Source organism: Mustela nivalis (assembly GCF_964662115.1).
Source record: "Mustela nivalis genome assembly, chromosome: 13".
Lineage (NCBI taxonomy): Eukaryota > Metazoa > Chordata > Mammalia > Carnivora > Mustelidae > Mustela > Mustela nivalis.
Window position 1 is genome coordinate 43230668 of NC_139032.1, and position 23503 is coordinate 43254170.

The 23503-nt window shown below is 38.1% G+C and overlaps 1 protein-coding gene across 1 annotated transcript; it reads left to right on the top strand.

Annotated features, from left to right (window-relative positions):
* The first annotated feature begins 390 nt into the window (after positions 1–390).
* Positions 391–15720, top strand: LOC309846453 (centlein-like). The gene is made up of 3 exons (XM_082695368.1): positions 391–572; positions 3286–3363; positions 14309–15720. The coding sequence occupies exons 1-3, from the start codon at positions 453–455 to the stop codon at positions 14408–14410; spliced, it is 300 nt and encodes a 99-aa protein (XP_082551494.1). The 5' UTR covers positions 391–452; the 3' UTR covers positions 14411–15720.
* Positions 15721–23503: the final 7783 nt, after the last annotated feature.

Sequence of the window (23503 nt, forward strand, 5' to 3'; positions counted from 1 at the left end):
AATAACCTTTACATGAATATACACACATTTAAGAATAAACAGGAATGACAGTTGGCATCAGCTCAGTGGGCTGGAGTGGTTGTGCTCTAGCGCGATGGAAAGTAGCCTGCCTGCTTCAAGCATTCACCAAGCAGGGGATCAGTTGGTAAATCTGAAAGGATTGGAGAGTTTGGTTAATCCAGCAGGTTAGTTAAGTACGCATTTAAGAGAACTTTTATTACACACAGACAATAAATAAAGAGCAATCTACTCTGTTCCAAAATAAATAAAATCCAAGTAATCCTAATAAGCCATGACTTGCTATATCTTTGCATTTTTGTATTGTGACTGCTTTATCTTCATTTATGACTTCCATATGAGCCCACATTCTTTCCAATGCGTTGCAGGCTTTGGTCAAAGAGTTACAAAGTGATGTCCATGAGATAAGGCAACAAATTAGAGACTTTCAAAAAATGCGAAAAAACAGGGATGCTCGCAAAACCTCAACCCATAAAGCCCAGACCTTGGCAGCTTCGATCCTGAACATTTCACGGTCAGATCTAGAGGAAATAATGGATACAGAAGATGAAATGGTAACATCATTTAAATATTTTTAACACATCAAATTTAAACACTTTTATTTGCTTTATAATTCTTAGAGTTTCGTCTTCAAGATAATATTAATGAAGGTCAGCATAGTAAAATGCCTGTGAAAGTTAAATTGTGGCTGTTGACCAACTCAGAAAACATTTAGAGAAAATTCACTGTATTATACAGAAATAAGCCAGTACATAAAACCTTTAGAACAGCATGTTGGTTATGCAGATCAGTTATTCAAGTCATTTCCTGTCTCTTCTATTTTTTAAATTTAGTTAATCAAACATCTTGTAAGCTAGTATTTTTAATTAAGCCAATTTGAATGGATTTGAAGACTTTTCTTCCTGTACGAGCAAAAGTAGTACATATATTGACTTTCCTAGCTAAATTCAAAATTATTGCTGATCAAGTTAAAGAAAAAAATACATTTATGGATTTAAGTTGGGTGAAGTACTCCTGTCTGCGTGAATTTATGTGCATGTCGATCTGGGTCATCAGTGACAGTTCTGTTCTCCTGGGGAGGCCACTGCATTTTACACATAGTCATGACCTCTTAGACAGCAGAACCTTATCCTGTGTCCAGTCTTCTGTGAAACCTGAAGGCGATACTCACTCCTTTTCTCCTAATAAGTCTCTGGACTTTGACACATGAATATTAGATTTGGTTGTTTGGAAACAATAAAGAGATGATGGCACTATGAATAAGTAAAATGATAGATTTATTTATTTATTTTTAAAGATTTTATTTATTTATTTGACAGACAGAGATCACAAGTAGGCAGAGAGGCAGGCAGAGAGAGAGAGAGAGAGAGAGAGGGAAGCAGGCTTCCTGCGGAGCAGGGAGCCCGATGCGGGGCTCGATCCCAGGACCCTGAGATCATGACCCAAGCCGAAGGCAGCAGCCCAAACCACTGAGCCACCCAGGCGCCCCAAAATGATAGATTTAAATGTTTGTATGAGAACATCCTCCAGCCCCCCATCAGCTGCTCAAAAAACTTCTAAAGAAAATAATGAAAACAGAAAAAACTTCTGGAGTAGAGCAGATCTACGATTTGCCAAGGTTTTAAAACTGCCAAGAATTCTTAGAAAAGAGGTCAAAGGAATCCTGCAGAGATGATTTTCATCCTGTGGGTGAATAGGATAGTGAACTCTTCGTTTCCTATTTTTGGCACCCGAGCCAATGCCTGTGACTTTCTACACTTTGAATTCACTTTGTGAATTCTGAATTCTGAAGTACAAGAGCATTATCAAATATAGTATCAGATTTAAGACACATGAAACGACTGTATCTCTGGCAAGGATGTTAACTATATCTTGCTATAGACATTAAATTAAAACATCTTGATTGATAGTGAGAGTCCCTACAAAAAATTAAGATTGAGTCCTCACTGTTCCCTAAGAGTTTTAAAACAAGTAGATGACCCAAATCCCTCATGTGTGTATCTGTGTGGGTTTGTGTACACATGTGTGGGCACAGATACAGACACATATTCTGAAAGACAGGCCCATCAACTTTGTGTGGTCTCAAAAGATGCCTTCTCTGGGCTTCCAGATTAGCAAAAAGCACTCTCTCTCTGAATAGAAAAACGTTGTCAATTTTGGGTATATGAATTAGAAGATCTCTCTTCATAGTACGAAAGAGTAGCTGGCACATTTCTGTGAAGAAAGGGCACCTCAGCCTCTGGGTAGATACATTCTAGAGTTGGAACATACAGCACTGTGAAACGCATAGCGCACAGCCTTCAGTGGACATTCTCCTGGAAGAGAAAGGACACCAGTAGAAATTACAGAGTTCTGAGAAGGATCCGTGTACCTTGATACATTTACTAAATTTAATTGTAGATCAGAGCTTAATAAGATCCCTGCATCTTTTCAGAGGTCTAGAGAGTTGACTGGACTTGTCCAAGCAGAGCCCAAACCACCTTACATTCTTTAAACCACATTGAACTCTAGTGAATTAGTATAAAAACTGTGATAACCTATGCAAAGTGCCTCCCCAGATACCTGGCCTCCAGTAAATTTCAGCAAATGTTCATTTCCTAAACCTGTCCTTTTTTGAAAAGTCCACCTTTTGTAAGCTGAATCATGATTTTAACTGAATAATCTACTGCACTTACAAATACATATGAATACTTTACCTTCATCATTGGTGGGTTGAAAATACTTAGGGGCTTATAACACTTGAAGTAGAAATGTCCCTTACCTATCAGTTAACTATTGGATGTTTACAATAAATAAGCATTTAAAAACACCGGAGCCATGCCATGTCCTATTTTGTTTGCAGTTGTAATAGTTATTCCTTAATTATCTATTGAGAGGTCAGATTTCTTAATTAATATAAGGTTTATGTAATCTTACAAGAGTCACTTGTAAATGATTCTTTCATACAGCTTTGTCTTATTTTTCACTTTATTTTAATCGCTTTCACTGCCACCTCTGTCCCTACATTGAGCTCCACTGTGAAGACAGAAATAAAATATTCCTGAATAGTATTGTGAAATACAGAAATACAGCTTTATCTTCTACATGTCAGTATTTATAAATTAAATATTAAGAGGACAGATTTGTGTATTCCCTACTTTGGAAGGACAGGCTGGTCTTTACGAAACCCTATTCTACAGTATCTCTTTAAATTTATTCAGTATCTAACAGTGTGATCAAGTTCATGTAAATGGAATTAACATGGGTCTTTTGATTTTCTTCCTTTAGGACCTAGAAAGGACAAGGTTAGATGCTGAGAATGACCGAGAATGGCTGTTGTACATTCAGAAACTTCTTGAAGGACAGGTATTTTATTTTTCTGCTTCATCTCCAAAAACTTCTTTAAAAAAAAATATTCCAAGCCTTACACTTTTACTCGATGTCTAACTTTTTGTAAACACTTGCCACATCATTTACTTCTGTTAGGTAAAGAAGTATTCCAATAGGTAGACAGGAAAGTTAACCCTCTATTTGTACTTTTGGACTTAACAAATGAAACAAATGCCTTGGGAAGAACCAACACAGGTCTTAGCAAATGCATTAATTAAATTATTGAGTCAACCTGTAGGCCTGCTACACTGAAAAGGATCTATTCTCTCAGCCCTCTTAGGAGAAGAGATTCTTTATTATGTGTCTTTAAAGTTGGTGGTTGATATGGACACCTGAGGAGTTCATGGGTTTCGGTGACCTTTTACTATGGACCTGTTTCCAGTCAATTCATGTTTTCCTCACAGCCAGACAGCTGTTTATTACTGTGTCTTCCCGCATTCTCTACAATATTTTCTACTGAGACCTCGAGCAGCTTGTTAGTGGGAAGTAAATATTGATTTGGCATCCTGTCAATGCAGAAAGAATGAAAAAATTTCCACCAGAGGCCCCTCAAACATTTTCCTATCGACATTTTCTGGGCCGAGTGGAAAGCTGCATAGAGGATGACAAGGCCAAGACGAGCTGAAATCCCTGCGGGGTCCATTGAGACTGCTGCTGTGACCTGTGTGATACTTTTTCTTTCCTTTCAAGTATTTTTTTAATACACATAGAGTCTGCTGGGATGTGCCCCTCTTGTAAGTGATCAAGGGCAGTTTATTGGCAGGTGAGAGCCCAGCCTTTCTAGTCGTAGCCAGCTTTTGTGTTGACATCACCGACAGCATGTAATGTATTCGAAAACTCTTTCATTTACAGTTCTTATTGCTCAGCCTAATTGTGTCTTTTTGAAAAGAACCAAGAATTAAAAGAGCTAAAACGTGTTTTTCAAAAAAAGAGCCAAGAAAAAAAAAAAAACCTTGACTGTCCCGTAAGTTTTGGAAAGTCCTCGTAAATGTTTATGTCAAGATTAAAAATAAAGACAGATTTAAATGCCGTTATTTTACATTTACATTAAGAAAGAACAGTATCTGTCCTTTTGGAAAAATCAAGGATAAGTCAAATCCCATCTGAACTACTGATATTCTTAGTATCAGTCTTATATAGTTTTGAAACATCTGGAATCGCTTCAGTAGTAATAGAAGGTGATCGGCAGTCTTTGGTGTACAGTTATTCAAGCGCAGATGTGTGGGGACTGGACAGAGTCTTATGTGGTGACAACTTACTTTTGAGAAGAAAGGCTATTTCTTAATTATGTTGCACACCCCACGCCCAGCCCAATGTTGAGCACATCAAAGGAATTTAGTAATGATTGTGTCGGGTTATATTTTTAAGCTAGAAAATGATAAAAATAAACTTATGAATGAATTTTTTTTAATGTTCAGCTTATAAGCATGACCCTCTAATCTGGAACTTCTGTCATCAGTTACAACCATAAAAATAATACGTCCACAGGTGTACATCTTTATTAAATTCTATGAAAGTGTTCTTGACCCCAGCGCTGATTTTGTCTGATGCACCTGTGCAGACATGCATGCACACATTCTGCGTTATCTGGGTGTGTGCCTGCTTTCTTTAGTTAGTGCAAAAAAAAAAAAAAATCCTGCTGAAAATGGCATCAGATCACTTCATACTGCAGTTTGATGTAGTGCCTTTTTGTGCCACTGAGCCTGGACTTGGGAATATAATTGCTTGGCAGTATTGATTTAATTGCCCGGGTTTATTTGTGGACTCCTAATTATTGACTGGAGGTAAATTTAATGGAGCGGCCTTTATGAACACTGGGAAAGCTCTGCTGTTGCTGTTCTACATAATGAACTGCGTCGTGTGCCTTTAGATCATTTTTCAAGCTAATTTTATTCCACTGTGACAGTATGAAAACATTTAAAAAGTCAAAGACTTTTTATTTTTATTACTGACATAGGTGGTTTTGCTGATGTCTTTGAATTTTGTGAAAAAAATAGGGACTTCATTGGCTGCACTTCGATGTCACTTCATAATTACACCCAAGAGAAAAATCTAGAAGATAGAAAACATCTCTCTCTCTTTTTTTTTAGCCTACTTTTCTTCTCTCTCGGTTCCAGCAATTATATTTGTCCTGAATTGTAGAGAAGGTTTTCTTTGTGCACCAATTTTGTGAGAGGCTAGGTGATGCTGTCAGGATCACGTGGCCAGAAGGGTGTGTGTTCCCTCCTGCGTCCATTGAGTAAGACATACAGTTCTGTGTATCTGGGTTACAGGATAGTTAGGCCGTGGAATAGTAGAGCACATTTCCTTCAAAAACGAGTTAATTCAATATTGATACTTGGTTATTAAAATATTTTGAGGATAAAATTGTCAGAAAACCTCTCTTTTACGTCTTCCCTCTGTGTTGGGTGCTGTATGTAAGGGAATTCACAGATCTTAGGAGTCTATCTGGCCCTGCGGTTTTAGCTTTGGTTTAAGGATTGGGCCACAAAATTATTTTCTTGCAAAGTAATTTTTCTCAGCAATCATTGGATTAAAATTTGTATTTATAAAGTATTTACACAGAATAAAAAGCTGTTCTGCCGTGTGGCAGCTTAGGACTCCGGGGTAAGAGGGTAATACCTACTGCTGTGTTAGCCAGATTCCCTGAGAACCGAAAGGTCTAAAACCTTAACCCTTTTCTATATTTCATACAGAATGCAAGTATATGTCCTCATTCCTTCAAGTGGTCCTGATACTATTGGTAACTTTATATATTTAATCTTTATCTGCACCCAACCTACATCCCCTGGATAGCTAACTATAAAAATTGCACTTAAAAAAAACTTTCTAGTATCTGCTATCATTTTTTATGGCACAGCTGCCACTTAATTTCTTTGAATATTTTTACTTGGAGTACTTCCTCTTTTTACATGGTACATTTTTAAAAAATGTATACTTTATGGCAGAGACAAACAAGTTAATGATTATAATAGTATGGCAGAGCCCTTCAAAATTGTTTTTTTTTTTTTTAGTTTAGGGAGTAGGAGGAGAAACAGACATAGGAAAAATAGGCTGGGACCAAACTATGAAAGCTTTTGAGCAGGAAGGGGATATGATCAGAGTTGTGCTTTGGAACAGAAGCCTGAGATCAGCCCATGGCAGATCTGGAGGGAGAGATACTGGGAGCAGGAACATAGTTGAGGCAAAGGGCAATGAGGGTCTGCATGTGCCCTCGCCATAAAAAGAAAGAATGAGGTAGATGTGATCCACATTACACTGATTGAATCAATAGCAGTAATGAGATGAGGTGAAGTCAGAAAGCAGAAGCCATAGATGGGTGAGTTTAATACCCTACATAAAGAGACAGATGATGATACCTTTAAGAGTTTAAGAAACCCAAAGACATAGATCAAATTTGGTAGGGAGGAGATGTCAGTACTGAAGCCATAGAAAATTTAGTAGATGACTCCCATTAACAATATTCAAGGACTCACGAGCTTTTGTTAATTCAGCCTAGCCTTCTATCCAGCTCTTTTTAGAGAAATTTAACCATTTATGAACACTTTTCAAACTCTTACAACTCAGCAACGAAAAGCAAAAAAAAACGGATTTGAATAGACATTTCTGTAAGAAGATAAACAAATAACTAATGAGCACGTGAAAAGATGTGCAACATTATTAACCATGAGGGAAATGCAAACCAAAACCCAAAATGAGTTACTGCTTCACACCTAGTAGTAGGAAGGCTATAACAAAAGAGACAGACAATACCAAGGGTTGGTGAGGATGTGGAGGGATTAGAACCCTGCTGGGAATGTAAAATGATGCCACTCCTGGGAAACAGTCTGTCAGTTCTTTGAAAAGTTGAGGAGGGAGATTATCTGTCCCCAAAGTTTCATCCACTGGGTAAGTGCCCACAATAAATGAAAACACATGTCCATACAAAAACTCCTACATTGAACTCCTACGTTCACAAAGGCATTACCCTTAATACCTCAAAAGAAGTGGAGGCAACCCAAAGGTATGTCAGCTGATGAGCAGATTAACAAAATGTGACATGTGCATACATGGACTGTTTATTATTCAGCCATAAAATGGAATGAAGGACTGATACATGCTACAACATGGAAGAACCTTGTAACTTTTACACTAAGTGAAAGTAGCCATAGACAAAAGGCCATATTTGTCTATGATTGCATTCATATGAAATGTCCAGAATGGGCAGATCTATAAAGACAGGAAGTAGAAGAGTGGTTGCCAGGGGATGGCGGGGGTGGGGGTGGGGAGATGGGAGAGGCTGCTAATGGGTACAAGGTTTCTTTTGAGAGTGATGAAAATGTTCTGGAATGATGGTCGCACAACCTTGTGAATATACTAAAAACCAGTGAATTACATACTTTCGGAGTTTTGCATTTTGTGAACTGTTTCTCCATTTAAAAAATGCTCTCCTTAATACTGAAAAGAGGGAAAAAAAGATTCAGTAAAAAATTCAGTAAATTTCTTATATCACATGTGCCATGTCCTCCACCATTAATTAGCAGAGATTGCCTTAAATGCCTTTGAATTTGAATTTCTGTCTATTGGCCATACTTATGAATAAATGAGATAAATTATTTTGTTTCTTATTTAATTTGCTCCTTTCAGTTGGCACAGAAGGAGATGTCCCCCTATAATACTCTGGTCAATCTTACCTTCTCATGTATCCAGACCAGGAGGGGTTTATACTCTGCCCTCTAAAAGACAACTGTTTATTTGTTCTGCCCATTCTGATCCTCAGAATTAAATTGTCATAGAGGTCACTTAGCTTTATTTTCAGGCCTTAAAATACCTGAAGCAGTCCTTTGAATTGGGACTTTAAAAGGCATTGGAGGGAATCAGTGGAGATAAGAAGTGAACCAAGGAGACAGAAATCACTGCCTTCATGGAGCTTACATTTCTGGGGGTGGAAGACAATAAACAAAGAGTTAATTTGTATCAACTCTGAAATTTATTAAACAGTTAACTTGAACAGAATTATATGTATATATATTAAAATATGTATCCTTGTACAAAACAAGTAATATACACTTACAAACACAATATGGTTCTTTACTAGGATTTGTATAAAAACCTTGAGCGGGAAATGGCTGGAAAATGTGTCTTGATTTCCTTTTGTTGTTGCCCTGTTCTTTGTTACTGCTAATGCTTTTTTGGATTTCCTTCAGTCCATTTTAGTCCACTTTTTGGAGATCATTTTCTTGCATTGGGGCCATATCAAATATTCCTTCTGCCTTCAGCTGTTGAGAATTTAAAATATGGAATTTAATCAGTGGTTTTTCTTTAGCTTTAAATATCCCTGTTCCTCTTAGTTGCTTCGGATCTTGCAAATGCTGAAATTAAAAACGGCTCTTTCCCCAGTGCCTCTCTGCAAAATATGCTTACCTTCGACAGAATTCTTGCACTATGGCATTGAGAAGGGTTTTATCAATGTCCCTGGCTCTTGTAAATAGAGTACCTTCTGGCCTGAAGGTTAACTGAAAGTTTCTCCTTAGAACTCTGAACACATCTACTCTGTTGCAGTTCGAACACATGCGGACACATGCACATACTTAACCCACTCACCCTTGCTCACACACAGAAACCCACACAAATCAGCCACCCACACAGATTCCTCACATCTAGCTGAAATAGCCAGAGTTCAAATTTTTCCATTCAAAGCCTTCCTGGGATTTTTATTTTTTTTAACAATGTTAAATCTTTTTTCATGTTTCCAGTAAAAGCAGATATATGACATAAAATTTAACATCTTTATTTTCAATATGAGTCAAGTTAGATTAAAGTCAGCTTGTGTTTTAAAAATGATATCTTCTTGGTAATAGTTTTCAAACCCAAAACAAGAATGAAAATGGTGAAAATGCTCATTTGCCCCTTAGATTTAAAAAGTTATCCTTATTTCATTTTTTTTTCTTGTTACACAGAAATTTTCCTTTTTTTTTATTGTTAGGAGCACATTCCAACAAGTGCTCATGCTTTAAGTTATCTCTGTGATCTCTGTGTTTTATAGTCAGACTTCAGGCTTTGTTATTTTTCCAGCGTCACTCTCAAACATCTGTAACCATCACTCATATCTCAACCTTTATACAGAAACACCTCTAAATGAAACCGCAATTCGTTAAGTGTGAGGGATAAATTTGAGATTGTGTCAGCAACATACCAGGTCCTAAAGGCAAACATCTGTAGGTGTTTACGTAAGATGAGCTGGAAGTCTGTGTGAAATCTGGGGAAATCTCTCCAGAAGAGAAATCACCTTTCATGAGTGGGACAGCCAAGTGACTAGGAAGACCCTGGTTTAGGATGACACTGCACCAAGCAAAACTCAGTTGTTGTTCCAAGGTCCTCATTAAATTTCCAGATGAAGGGGGCGCCTGGGTGGCTCAGTGGGTTAAAGCCTCTGCCTTAGGCTCAGGTCATGATCCCGGGGTCCTGGGATCAAGCCCTGCATCAGGCTCTCTGCTCAGCGGGGAGCCTGCTTTCTCCTGCCTCTCTGCCTACTTGTGATCTCTGCTACTTGTGATCTCTGCCTACTTGTGATCTCTGCCTACTTGTGATCTCTGCCTGTCAAATAAATAAATAAAATCTTTAAAAAAAAAAATTTCCAGATGAAGAAATCTCACATAGTATCAGCTCTTCACTATTTGTGCCATTCTGTCCAAGAGTTCAAGCTGGTGGAATCCTGCATTGACATACCCCAGGAGTATCACTTCTCCTTTGTTTTGCAAGAGAAAGAGCTCATGCAGGCTTTCTGGACTTGATAGTCCCTGACATAGGCCAACCCTAGGCAGCATGATTATTGGGTTTGTTGTTTCAGATACATGTGATGGGCTAAGTGAGAAAGTTTGTGTTGGCCAATCAGCTCACCACATCAGTCCAACTCCAAACTCCTATCAGTGTTCTTTCTGTATCTGAGGGAGTTCCTTCCAGAATGCATATCCAGAGATTTCAATTGATGCTGAACTCCCTGTGGGAAATAAACTAGCACTGAATCTAGACTCAAAGTAGCAGAAAATTCAGGTCTCCTGGTCTTCCCTGTTTTGCAATTAAAAAACAAACAAAAAAAAATAGGGCAAACAAACATGCTATGTGAATTTTTTTTTTATGATTTTATTTATCTATCTGACAGAGACAGAGAGATGGTGAGAGAAGAAAAATACAAGCAGGGGGAGTGAGAGAGGGAGAAGCAGATTTCCTGCTGAGCAGGGAGCCCACCGCTGGCCTCGATCCCCTGACCCTGGGCTCATGACCTGAGCCAAAGGCAGACACCTAAGGATTGACGCCCCTTTAAAGCACTTTCCAAGGCATCTCATATTTAAGGACAGTCTTAACTATACCCAATCTATAGCTGTATGTTGAGAACTGATGTTCGTTTGGTACTGTAAGATTTTGCAGAACTCTCTTGAATCACAGTGGATTAAATATGTTCCATGAGTCTTCAGGTTAACCGTAATTTATAAGATTTAAGAATTAATAATAATCTGTAAGTGATAAAAGTAAGTACTCTCAGTTGACTAAAATAGCCAGTGAATTCAGAATGCCATTCTTTGTCACTCTCAGAAAACAAGAATTTTCATTAATTCATCCTAGACTAAGGAGAAGTTTTTATCTGTACAGTCTATGGAAGAAGTTTGCCAATAGATAAATAGTGCGGACTTGTCAAGAGAGGCTATTTGTAAACCCAAGACCACTAGTACACTCATTATTTGAATATGTATTGAGTCTACTCCATGAGTAAGGAACAATTTATAAAGTAGAAGGGACATGTGCTTATAATTTTTTTATTAACTGTTACTTTCAGTTATTATGTTCATTTGAAGTGTTTTGTAATTCTGACTTTGCCTTAGACTTCCTCTCAGTTTGTTTCAGTTATTAATGAGCTTAATACAAAATTACATTAATTTTATATTTTGTAAAATTACAGTTGATCCCTATATATTAAAAAACAAAAACAAAACTTCTGAAAGATCTTGTTGAGAGCCAGCCTTATAGTTCCCAGTAAATGACAAGTCATAAAAAGCATGTACAGTGAGCACTGTGTTTAGAGGCAGAATTTCAGAATTGGTTTATAAAAAAGGAAATAGAACCGCTGAATTAAAATAAATATCTCCAGCCAACATGTAAGATATATGAACTTTCATTTTATCGTATATAGAGAGATAGTAACATCCTTCTGACCTATTTGCAGGGCAGATAGACATGAACATAGCGTGTGTCATGATTAAAAGATTGATTGCTTTTTGAAATCCCTATGTGTTATCTTCCATACGAAGCTTAAAAAAGCTAACAATCCAGCCAAACAGGATTGACAAACAATTGTGTTTAACTGTGGGGCTTTACATTTTATTGGGAGCCAGAGGAAGAGAAGAAAGTGAGTTGTCAGTAGTAAATTAGTAAATGGACCTCTTGTTCCAGGTTGGAGGCTTCCTGGAAGACAAATTCTTGGAGATAAGATTTTTTTTCCAAAAGAAGTGAAATTTCTGAGTGCATGACATGTTGAAAACTGTTCAGATCACAAGATAATAAGGTTTAGGTTTTAACTTGAAAAAGTGATATGCAAATGATAAATGTCGGTCTGGTGAAAGTACCAGGTGACGTCATCACATAGGCAATTACAGAAGCGCCGTGTTTCCCAAAGTGGGTTCCATGGACTGCTGGTTCCACATGATAAATAGACCATGAGAAAAGCATGGGCGAATGAATCCAGAAATAGGATATTGCAGACACACAGTGCCTGTTAGTATTTTAAAGCCGCTAAGAAATCCTGAAATGAAGGACATTTTTAAAGTTTGGTTTGTTTCCCAAAGTTTTTGGTCAGAGAACTCTTTTTTTCTCTGACCAGCTTTAGGAAATGAACTTTTTTGTTTCTATCAGGAAGAAAAGAGAGGTTATTCTTATCTTGTTTGTCTGCTTTTTTTTCTTCTTTTTTAATTCCTATTTGTCTTAAAGGTTTTATTTATTTGTTTGAGAGAGAGAGAGAGAGAGAGAGAACAAGTATGTGAGCCAGGGGCTGAGGGAGGAGCAGAGGGAGAAGGACAGGCAGACATAGGCCTCCATCCCACAACCCTGAGATCATGACTTGAGCCTAAATCAGGAGTTGGAAGCTTAACCGACTGAGCCACGCAGGCGCCCATTTGTTTGCTTTTTTGGTAGGAATGCGAATGGTACTGGTAGCCTTGGCCAGCATAAAAGAAAGTTGCCTGATAGTTTTGTTTTTGTTTTATGTATGTGCATTTCTTTAACATCTAATATTAATGCCCTGAGAATGTAAATTATCTAATTTATAAGACTGACAGTTTTGCCAAATATAACCCTTTTCTGCATCCCAGAAGGGCAAACTGTCAAAGTAAGGATTTGCTTTTAGTATCTTTATCTTACAGAAGGAAGTCTAACGGACTTCTTCCTTGATTCTAAAATGCATTTTCCCCACATTTTTGTTTTTCTTACATTGGAATGCCAACACAGTATGTATATATTTAATGTGGTAGGGGATTTTCTCCCCAGAAAAAGCTGTTTTTAAGTGATTGTGTGTATCGTCTGTTCAAGTCTATCTTCAGAACTGAAGAAATGTGATATTTTGGTATCTTGTGCTTTCTTCAGTGGTAAGTTTCAAGGAAGACAATGTGTGAAGCTCCTGGCAGAGACTTAGGCTGTCCTAAGGAGAAGGTAGTTTGTTATAAAGATAAGAAAGAAGTTAAACTGGAATCTTAGAAACTTGGGATCTGAGGCAATGCTATGGACTGGCTTTGGTCTCTGCTTCTTTCCTGGGCTACATAATCGGTTTGCCTGGTGTTTCACTGTCCCTGGCCAGTCTTTTCTGTTTTCCCCCAATTCAGATTCAGAAAAGAGCCATTCTGTTTGGTTCAACTAATTATAATCACCCTAGCTGAGCACAGCTAGGCAACCCCTACTGGGAGCATCAGTCTTTGCTCAGGTGCTGATGGGTAACACTGCCAGTGCTCATCCTAGCACAAAAAAGGCCCCGGTGCCACTTCCCCTTAGGAAAGGGGACGGGGCGTGACAAGCATTCTCAACTAACTTATTCAGGGAAACAAAAGTAGTCTTTCCTTAGTTAACCCAAAGGACAACTCCAAGAAGTAACGTAATGAACTTCTTAATTATCAGAAACCTCTCTGTGAGACCAGAGAGCTGGACAGGAGGTGGAAGCAAGTTGGCGGAGCTGTGTGAGTAATTGGAGAACAGTTTAGATTTTCTCCCACTTACAGTGCACACATGCATCATACAAGTTGGAGTTCTCCAGGAAGCCCAGGGAAGCAGAGGGAACAATGAAACTTTACCGGAAAAGTTATATAAATTATGAAATTTAAAAATATACTCTACATTTTATAAACTCAGCAGTTTGCAACATGTGTATTACACTTTGATATGCCAAACAAACTTTTCTATAACAACTTAATCAATGGGCATACTTTTGCCATTTTTTTCCCTCTGAAATTTTACCCTATGACTCGCAAAGTGTTTGGCTCCCACACAGACAAGTGTATTGATAGTTCTCTCTCATTCTTTGATGACTGATGAGCATACTGTACGACTTCTGTGGGCCCTGGAGATGGCCGTAACCTGCTATTGATCAGCTGATTGAAGACAAATGGCTTCGCTGCTTGTATTGCAGATTACATCATTAACATGGTCAGTAAACCATGAATTGTTCAATAAGGCGTTTATCTTTTTTCATTTTACTTCTGCTCTTTTATCATTTTTATTATAAAAGACAAAATTACCCCCACTATCCAGTAAGATCAGCTGAAAAGAGACCCAGTAGGGTACCATTATGGGTACAGAGTTGTAGATAGCTGAGTTCTAATGGTTTAGTGATACTTACTGTGTCTTTTTGAGCTGGAAAAAATATAGGGTTTTGATCATCTTTTTTTCTGTGTTTCTCTTCCAGCTTCCTTTTGCCTCCTATTTACTAGAAGCAGTACTGGAGAAAATAAATGAAAGAAAGAAACTAGTTGAAGCATATTTCACAATTATGAAAGATATTAGATGATACTACAATGAAGAACTTCTTTCCAGAAGTGAAAACTTTTTTTGCAATGTGACTAGAAAACATGCATTACCATCTGATACAGTATCTACTCCAGCTATCAATAGTCAGGTTCGATACCAAAATAAGAAGGCTTGAAACTAATTAATTGCCGAACAAGGGAAACTAATTAAGTACATAGCCATTTAAAAGGAAATAGTGTAGCATTTGATTGTTGAATACAAATATTGCCACAAATCAATGCAAACTTAAAAATGATTTTCCTTCCAGTGCAGTCAAAGAAATTAGAACAAGCTTGGACACACAAATTGGTCTGAATATAAGAAGAAAAAAGATAAACTGAGGGTTTAATATTTTAAGTTTTATAAAGAAACTAGAGAGTTGACATAATGTCTCTATAAAAGGCCTTAAATCAGCCAGTGAAGAGCACATTTGTATTGTAAGCAAATATAAAATGGGGAACACCATTATCTTAAGGATGAGCATTTAATGAAGTAAATTGTGTGGTCCAGTTATATCTGTTCTCAATATACCAGATGATATAGGAGATACTGTATTTTCCTAGAACTATGTGGCAAAAATAAAAACATTTTTTCCTTTTCTCCCTTTCTTTTTTTAAATTCACGAGACTTGGTGTGCTCCTAGAAATTAGCAAGGGACCACAAGCTCAGTGTGTAAAGTTAGATCTACCATAACTCCTACTGTGGTCAACTAATTAAAGTTAATTTCTTAAGTTTAAAGTTAAATTCTTAACAATGATGTCATCTTTTTTAGATTTCCAAATATTCTCACCCCCATTTCACCTCTTTACTATGTTCCTGCCCCATGTGACCTTTTTGGGAAAGGCTCTGCTAATTCACCAAACTTCTGCCTGTATGCAGCCTTCATTCTTGCTCTTCTTTTTCTAGAATATTCTGTTCTCAACTTATCTCATGACTGGCTCATCATGACTTTTCTTACCACTTAGGATCACCTTACCTGTTCCCCGAGAGACACCTTCCTTGGCCATCATACTGTTTAATTTCCTTTATCACAGAAAATTATCTATTTTACCTGTTCACTTATCTTCTTGTTAATTTCTGCCCCCCCCAGCCCCCTTTAGAATATAGGTCCCCTGAGGTTGAAGCAGTGGTTGGCAAATTATGGCCCAGAAGCCAAATCTGGACTGCCACCTGTTTTTGTGTGGCCCACAAGCTAAGAATAATTTTTATATTATCAAATGGTTTAAAAGAAAAGCATATATTTTGTAGCATGTGAAAGTTATATGAAATTTAAATTTTAGTGTCCATCAATAAAGTTTTATTGGAACACAGCGATGCTCATTTATTTATGTATTGTTTATGGCTGCTATCAAGCTACAGCAGTGCAGGTGAGTGTGAGGTCCAGACCATATATGGTGGTGGGGTCACTTGGCACTACTTCTTGGCAAGCTACAAATCACAAATTCCACTCTACTGTGCTTAAAAAAATACCAGTGCATGCCCGTCATGTCAAAATAAGAAGAGAAAAATGACCTTCAAATGTCATAACTTTTAGGGCACAGTGAAGTGCAGACTATCTTGCTGTTGAACTAGATGGCAAAGCATTGCGTTAATTATACAAGGACGTTAGACCTGTGCTAAAGGAATGCCCTATTGACATTACCCAATATTATGAATACTCATGGCAGTATTCCCAACTCAGAAGAAGACGATCGTAAGAAAAAATAAAATTTAAAATGTAGCATCTCATCCCAGCAGAATTTTGTTACAAAGCTAAAAATGTGACTGCACAGTATTACCCAGATGCCAAAACCAAGTAAGAACAGTAGAAAGAAAGAACACGTGGGAGGCTGAAACATGGCCTCCAAAGGTGTCTGCCTCCTAACTCTTAAAACCTGTGAATTTGTTACCTTTTATGGCAAAAAAGGACTTTGCAAATGTGATTAAACTAAGAATCTTGAGTGGGAAGATTATCCTGGATTCTCTGTTTGGGACCTGATATCTTCCAAGAAGGAGGCAAGAGGAGTCAGTCAGACAGAGAGCGATGTTACCACAGATGCAGAGGGACAGAGAAATTTGGCAATACTACCCCAACAGCACTCAGTGTAGAGAAAAGGGGCCAGGAGCCAAAGACTGTAAGGCAGTCCCTGGATATAGGAAAAGGCAAGAAAATGGATTCTCCTCCACAGAGCCTCCAGGAAAAAACAACAACAACAACAAAAACCCAGCTTTGTTGACACCATGACTTTAGCCTAGTGAAACTGACTTTGCATATCAACACCTATAAGAGAATACATTTTGCCTTTTTTTTTTTTAAGATTTTATTTATTTATTTGACAGAGATCACAAGTATGTAGAGAAGCAGGCAGAGAGAGAAAGGAGGAAGCAGGCTCCCCACTGAGCAGAAAGCCCGATGCGGGGCTCGATCCCAGGACCCTGGGATCATGACCTGAGCCGAAGGCAGAGGCTTTAACCCACTGAGCCACCCAGGTACCCCCATTTTTTCCTTTTTAAGTCACTAAGTTTGTGGTATTTTGTGATGGCAGCAATAGAAAACTAATCTAATTTTCTAAAAGTCTGTTTAAAATTATTGATGTTTATGAGGGACATTGGTAAGAAGATAGAAAATCAAGGCTGATTCCATATTCAAAAACCAATGTAAAGGAGAAATATCACATGATCATAAAATTCTAGAAAAACATTTCAAAAAATTCAACACGTGTGTGAGAAAGAAAAACATCAGAAAATTAAGAACTTCTTCAATTTGATGAGAACAATCACAAAAGGCCTACAGTTAACATTATATTCAATGATGGAAGACTGAACACTTGCCCCTCAGATCAGAAATAAGGCAAGGATGTCTACTCTCAGCACTCTTATTCAACATAACATTGAAAATCCTGGCCAGCATACTAAGGCAATAAAAGGAAGTAAAAGCCATACAGGTTGGAAAGGAAGAAGTAAAGCTATCTCTTGAGTAAGTAAGTACATACCTACATAAATAAAATCCCTAGATTATTAATAAGTGACTTCTCAAGATACAAGATCAACATGCAAAAATTAAGTGTATTTCTATACATCAGTGAACTAGAAATACATGTGTGGAAACCATAATTTACAGTACAATTCACCATTGTTCAAAAAAAAAATTACTTAGGTGTAAATCTAACAAAGCATGTATAAGACTTGTATACTGAAAACTACAAACCCTGATGAAAGAAGATTAAGTAGGGAAACATACTGAGATCATAGATTGGGATATTCAATGTAGCAGAGATGACAGTTGTCTCCAAATAGATATACAGGTTTAATCCAGTTCCTACAGACATCACAGCAAGATATTTTGAAAATAGAGATAAGATTCTTCTAAAAATTTTATGGAAAGGCAAAGGAATGAGAGAAGCTAAAGATTTTTAAGGAAGACTAAAGAGGGAGAAATCACTCCACCCAACCGCAAGATGTGTTATAAAGATACACCGATCAAGAGTATGTGGTATTGGCAGAGGGATTGACACATGGGTCAAAGAGACACAATAAAGACTGACAAATACTAACGTAATTCTCAAAATGTCACAGGATTCTGCAAGTAAGACGAATCATTTAGATTTAGATGGTCCAAAAAGAAAATTTCTGTAAGAAGTGTATAGCCACAGGAAACATTTTGAGAGAGCCCTTTATTTTCTGGGTTCAGAGGATCCATGAAGTAAGTGGCCACAAGAATTGCTACCTTTAATTCTTATATACCTGTGCATGTAACTGCCCTTGGAATTACTACAAAATGTGTAACAGTGATTTAATATAGCATAATCAAATTTAAAAAGCTTTTTTTTGGTTTGGTTTTGGTTTTTCTGTTTGTTTGCCTCTAAGCCAAAGTTTTGTTAAACATTTTTAAAAGAAGATATGGTATGTGTGTATACATAAACACACACACACACACTAGAATATTATTCAGCTATAAAAAAGCAAAATCTTGCCGTTTGCAACAACATGGGTGGACCTAGAGAGTACGATGATAAGTGAAATAAGTCAGGCAGAGAAACAAATAGCATGACTTTACTCATATGTGGAATTAAGAAAACAAAACAGTGAACAAATACAGAAAAAAAGAGGCAAATCGAAAACAGGCTCTTGAACACAGAGAACAAACTGATGGTTGCCAGAGGGGAGGTGGGTTGGGGGATGGGTGAAGTAGGTAAAGGGGATTAAGAGCGGTAAGTGCCGAGTTGTGTGTAGAATTGTTGAATCATTATATTGTACCCTTGAAACTAGCATAACATGGTATATTAATTATACTTCAATTTTTTTAAAAGCCTTTGGTTATCTTTTGATTCTTAAACATGCACACATATATTTGATTGCTTTCCCTGTATGTTAGGGAATGGTGGGCACTACAAGGATTTCCTCTCCATGGTCTAATCTTCAATTTTCTTCTTTATTCTTAAACCAACACACATGGTCCATAATAACACAATCTTGATTCCAGCGCTTTTTGCCATTCAGTCTTCCTTTCTTCTGGTTATCATCACTAAGAGTAAGTTGCCATCCTGCATCCTTGTACTCATAGTTTATAATAAAGAAAATGTTACTCTTTGTTAATGCTAAATCCGGGGTGAGGGACCCCAGAACTGTTAGTAGAGAAGTACCAGAGACTTCATTGTCTTGTGTGCCATCCCATGCGAAACAGGGAAGAAATACATCTTTTACAAACGGAACCAACTTAAAGTACTCTAAACATATTTGGGGATGAAGTTTAATTAAGAGAAAAAAATAAAAAATATAACAAGTTTGCAGTTTCCTTCAATATCTTATCTCAAGTAACTACTATTCAATTTGAGCGTACAAAAAAAAAAAAAAATCTTCCTGTTGCCTTGACAAATTGCTTTGGTTTGGGCCTAGTTCTTTTCTGGAGTTTAATTTCCATTGCACGCTCTCTGTCATAGACACCTGTCAACATCCTTTGTCTTAAAAAGCATCCTCCCCATTCTTCTTTATTTATATTCTTTATTCAGTGATGTTCCTTTTTTTTTTTAATATAAATTTTTGTTCGGAAATAGTGTAACATTCACAAGAAGTTGCAGAAGTAGTACAGAGGGTCCTTGAGTACACTTCATTCAGATTCCCTGGATGATTAGCACCTTACGTAACTACAGCACATTGTCAAAGTCAAGAACGTGACGTTGGGACAGAGTTATTCACTGGGAGACCACATGTGGATTTCACAAGTTTTTACATTCACTTTTTGGGATATAGTTTTATGAACAATTGTCACACAATATAGATTCTATAACCATCACCATAATTACATTACAGAGCTATTCCATTGACATAGAATATTCCTTGTGTTGCTTGTTAGTGCTTATATCCTCTTTCCAACCCTAAGGCTTGCAGCTACTTATTTATTCTTCATCCCTATGATTTTGTCACTTTGAGAGTGTTACATAAATGGAAGCACAGAGCACATAGCCTTTTGAGATTGGCTCTTCATTGAGCATAATGTCCTTGAGAGCTATCTAAGTTGTGTGTATCCATAGTTTCTTTCTTTTTATTGCTGAGTAGCATACCCATACATGAATGTACCACAGCCGGTTTATTCATGTACCCATCAACAAATACATGTGGTGATGTCCTGATGCGCAAGCTGAATAGCCAGGGACTTGGAAGCAACATGTTTAGGATAAGATGACAAGGAAGTCTGGGGAAGAGCTATGGGGATAGAGCTCTCTGGGTGGGAAAGTGAAGATTTTTGCATCCCATGTGAATGCTTACCAAAGGGTGACCCCAGCAGAGGAGGATTTTAATCAAGTGAATAGAATGAACTGTTTTGTGGTTCTCAATCAGCCTCTTTCCCAGCCACCTCTGTCATTGCAGCAGGCTTGTGAACAGAGTGCTGTGGTGGCCGGGGTGGAGGTTGTGCATGGGCTCAGCAACATAGATATCTACTCACCAAGGCTGACCTGGCTACAGCCACTAGGGAGTGTCCCAATATTCAAGCAGTAGAGACCCAGTAGAGACTAAGTCCCTGATACGGCACAGTTCCCCAGAGTGATCAGCCAGCTCCCAGGTGGTGGGCTGACAATATCTGACTGTTTCCACCATAGAAGCTTTGTTCCTACTGGAATAGGCACTCACTCTGGATATGGATTTGCCTTTCCTGCAAGCAGTACTTCTATCCAGACTACTATTTGTAGACTTCCTGAATGTCTTATACACCATCATGGTATTCCACAAAGTATTGCTTCTAATCAAGGAACTCTCTTCATAGCAAATGAAGTGGGTCAATGGGCCCATGGTCATGGGAGTCACTGGTCCTACTGCATTCCCCACCATCATGAAACAGCTAGTTAGAATGGAGGAATGGCTTATGAAGACTCAGTTACAGGGCGACCTAGATGGCAGTACCTTGCGGGGCTGAAGCAAGATTCTCAAGGAGGCTATATGTGCTATGAATTTGTATCCAGCATATGGTGTTGCTTTATCTGTAGCCAGGATTCCCAGATCCATGAATCAATGGGTAGAAATGAGTGGCACCACTCTCTATTACTCCTAGTGACTCACGAGCAAAATTTTTGCTTCTTATCCCCATGAACTTATACTTTGCTGGCCTAAGTCTTAACCATCAAAAGGAAGAATGTTTCCACCAGCAGACACAGGAATGATTCCATTGAATTCAAAGTTGAGACCCATCCAGGCACCTGTGTTGCCATGTGCCTCTGAATCAATAGGCCAATAAGATGGTTACTGTACTGGTTGGGATATTTGATTTTGACTACTAAGGGGAAATTGCACTACTATTCCATGGGAGATGCCATAAGGCATCTCTCAATATTACCATGCCCTGTGGTGTGATACAATGAGCATTGGGTGCTACATGCAATGTATGAATAACCGAATTCTACATTAAAAACTAATGATACACTATATGTTAGCTAATTGAATTTAAATAAGTTTAAAAAATAATAATCTTTTGTAGTATTAAAAAAAAGGGGGGGGGGGAGAAAGTCAATGGAAAATCCAAACCAGCTAGCACTACGAATGGCTCAGACCCTTCAGGAGTAAAGGTTTAGATCCTCCCACCAGGCAAAGAACTAAAACCGACTGAAGTGTTTGATGTGGACAAAGGGACTACAGAATAGATAAGTGGAAGAAGGTATCATAAATATCAGCTATGACCACATGACTATTCACAGAAGCAAGAATTATTGTTTTCTTAAGTATTTCCTCCTTACTTTGGTTGTGAGTGTGTGTGTGTGTGTGTGTGAGAGAGAGAGAGAGAGAGAGAGAATGAAGTTGACAAGGCATGGCCTTGTGATAGTTAATTTTATGTTAAGTTGGTTGGTCCGTGGTGCCAGGTTTGTGGTCAAACATTCTGGATTTTCCCATGAGGGTGTTTTGGGATGAAATTAATATTAATACTTACTATGAGTAAAGCATATTTCCTTTCATAATGGGAGAGAGGCACTTATCCAATCAGTTGAAGGCCTGAATAGAACTGAAGACTGACTTTCCCCCAAGAAGAGAGAATTCTACCAGCCCACAACTTTTGCACTTAAGTTGCATTGACTCTGCTTCTTCCTGCCCACCTTGCAAATTTTAGTCTTGCCAGCCTTCAAAACTCTGTGAGCTAATTCCTTAAAATAAAGATTTGTTTTTGTTTCTCTCAAAGACCATGGTTAATACACTAGGTTTAGGCTGTTATATATACAGTTACTATGAACATTCAAGTATAAGGTTTTGTATGGGCAAAGTTTTCATCTCTCTGGAATAAATATGTGTTAGTATGACCAGTGGGTAATGCAGTAAGTGTGTGTGTGTGTTTCACTTGGTAAGAAAGTGCAAAGATTTTTTTCTAGAACACTAACAACAATGTACAGATCCACAACCAAGTCTGAGAGATCTAGCTGGTCTTGATCTTTAGTTCTTCAGAACTTGGTACTGTTAGTATTTTGTTGTTGTTGTTGTTTCAGCCATTCTAACAGGCGTGCAGTGTGATATTTTGATTTTTAAGTTCTATTCTCCACCTAATCACGTTTATCATTATTTGTTTTTCTCTCCCCAAAACCTGCCTGAATCATATTTTCAGAAAGTGCGAGCTGATAGAAACAGGATGATTTTGGTTTGGGTAGACTGATTTTCCAGACTAATTACCTGAAGAAAGAATTTCCAGTAATCACTGTGGATTTCACAAGAAATTTCCAAAATGCAGGTCTCTGCATTATCTAATGCTGTGTAACAAATCACCCTAGTACCTACAGGCTTGGAACAACAACATTCATCTCGGCCAGTTCTGTGGGTCAGGAGTCGGAGCACAGCTTGGCTGGGTTCTCCAGCACTGCACCTTCCGGAGGCAGCAGTCAGAGCAAGGTGTGACTCAAGATCCACTTTCCAGCTCACTGAGATAGTAGGCAGGCTTCGGTGCTTTGCAGACTATTGGACCAAGGACTTTAGCTCCTTGTTAGCTGTTGGCTAGCGGCTGTCCCCGGTGCTTTACCCATGGGTCTATTCGCTGTGGTAATCTGCTTCACCTCTCTCTCTCTCTCTCTCTCTCTCTCTCTCTCTCATGCACACACACACACACACACACACACACGTACACACGTGCACACTCGAAGGAGATTGCACAATAATATGAATAATGGCACGTGGAGATCATTAGGAACTGCTGGTGCTGCCGACCACAGCAGGTGTTTAAGTTTGACAATCTAGATGGAGCAGAGGCTACTGGAGCATTTCCCTTGAAGCCATCTTTGCAAGGTAAGCGTAAATTTTACTTATAGAACAATTGTTTATTTGTGATAATTTGGGGAAGGAAGACAGATGGAGCAGATGGGTTCCAAAATTGCAAATACCTCCTGACAGCACCACTATAAGATCTAAACAAAAGAATCCCTCTCTACCAGGAGTGAGTGCTGTCACTTAAAGAGGCTGAACAGATAAATTTAAGGAAGTAGTTGATTCTCAGCTCTAGACTTGAAATCAAGAGGCTGAGACAGCACAATTAAGCTTCCACAGCAAAATAAAACTAGTATCAGAAATCTACAAATTTAGTAAGCCAAGTTGAGTCTATTCTATGGCCCTTTCTCAGATTTGAGGTTACAAACAATGCTGCCAACCAGAA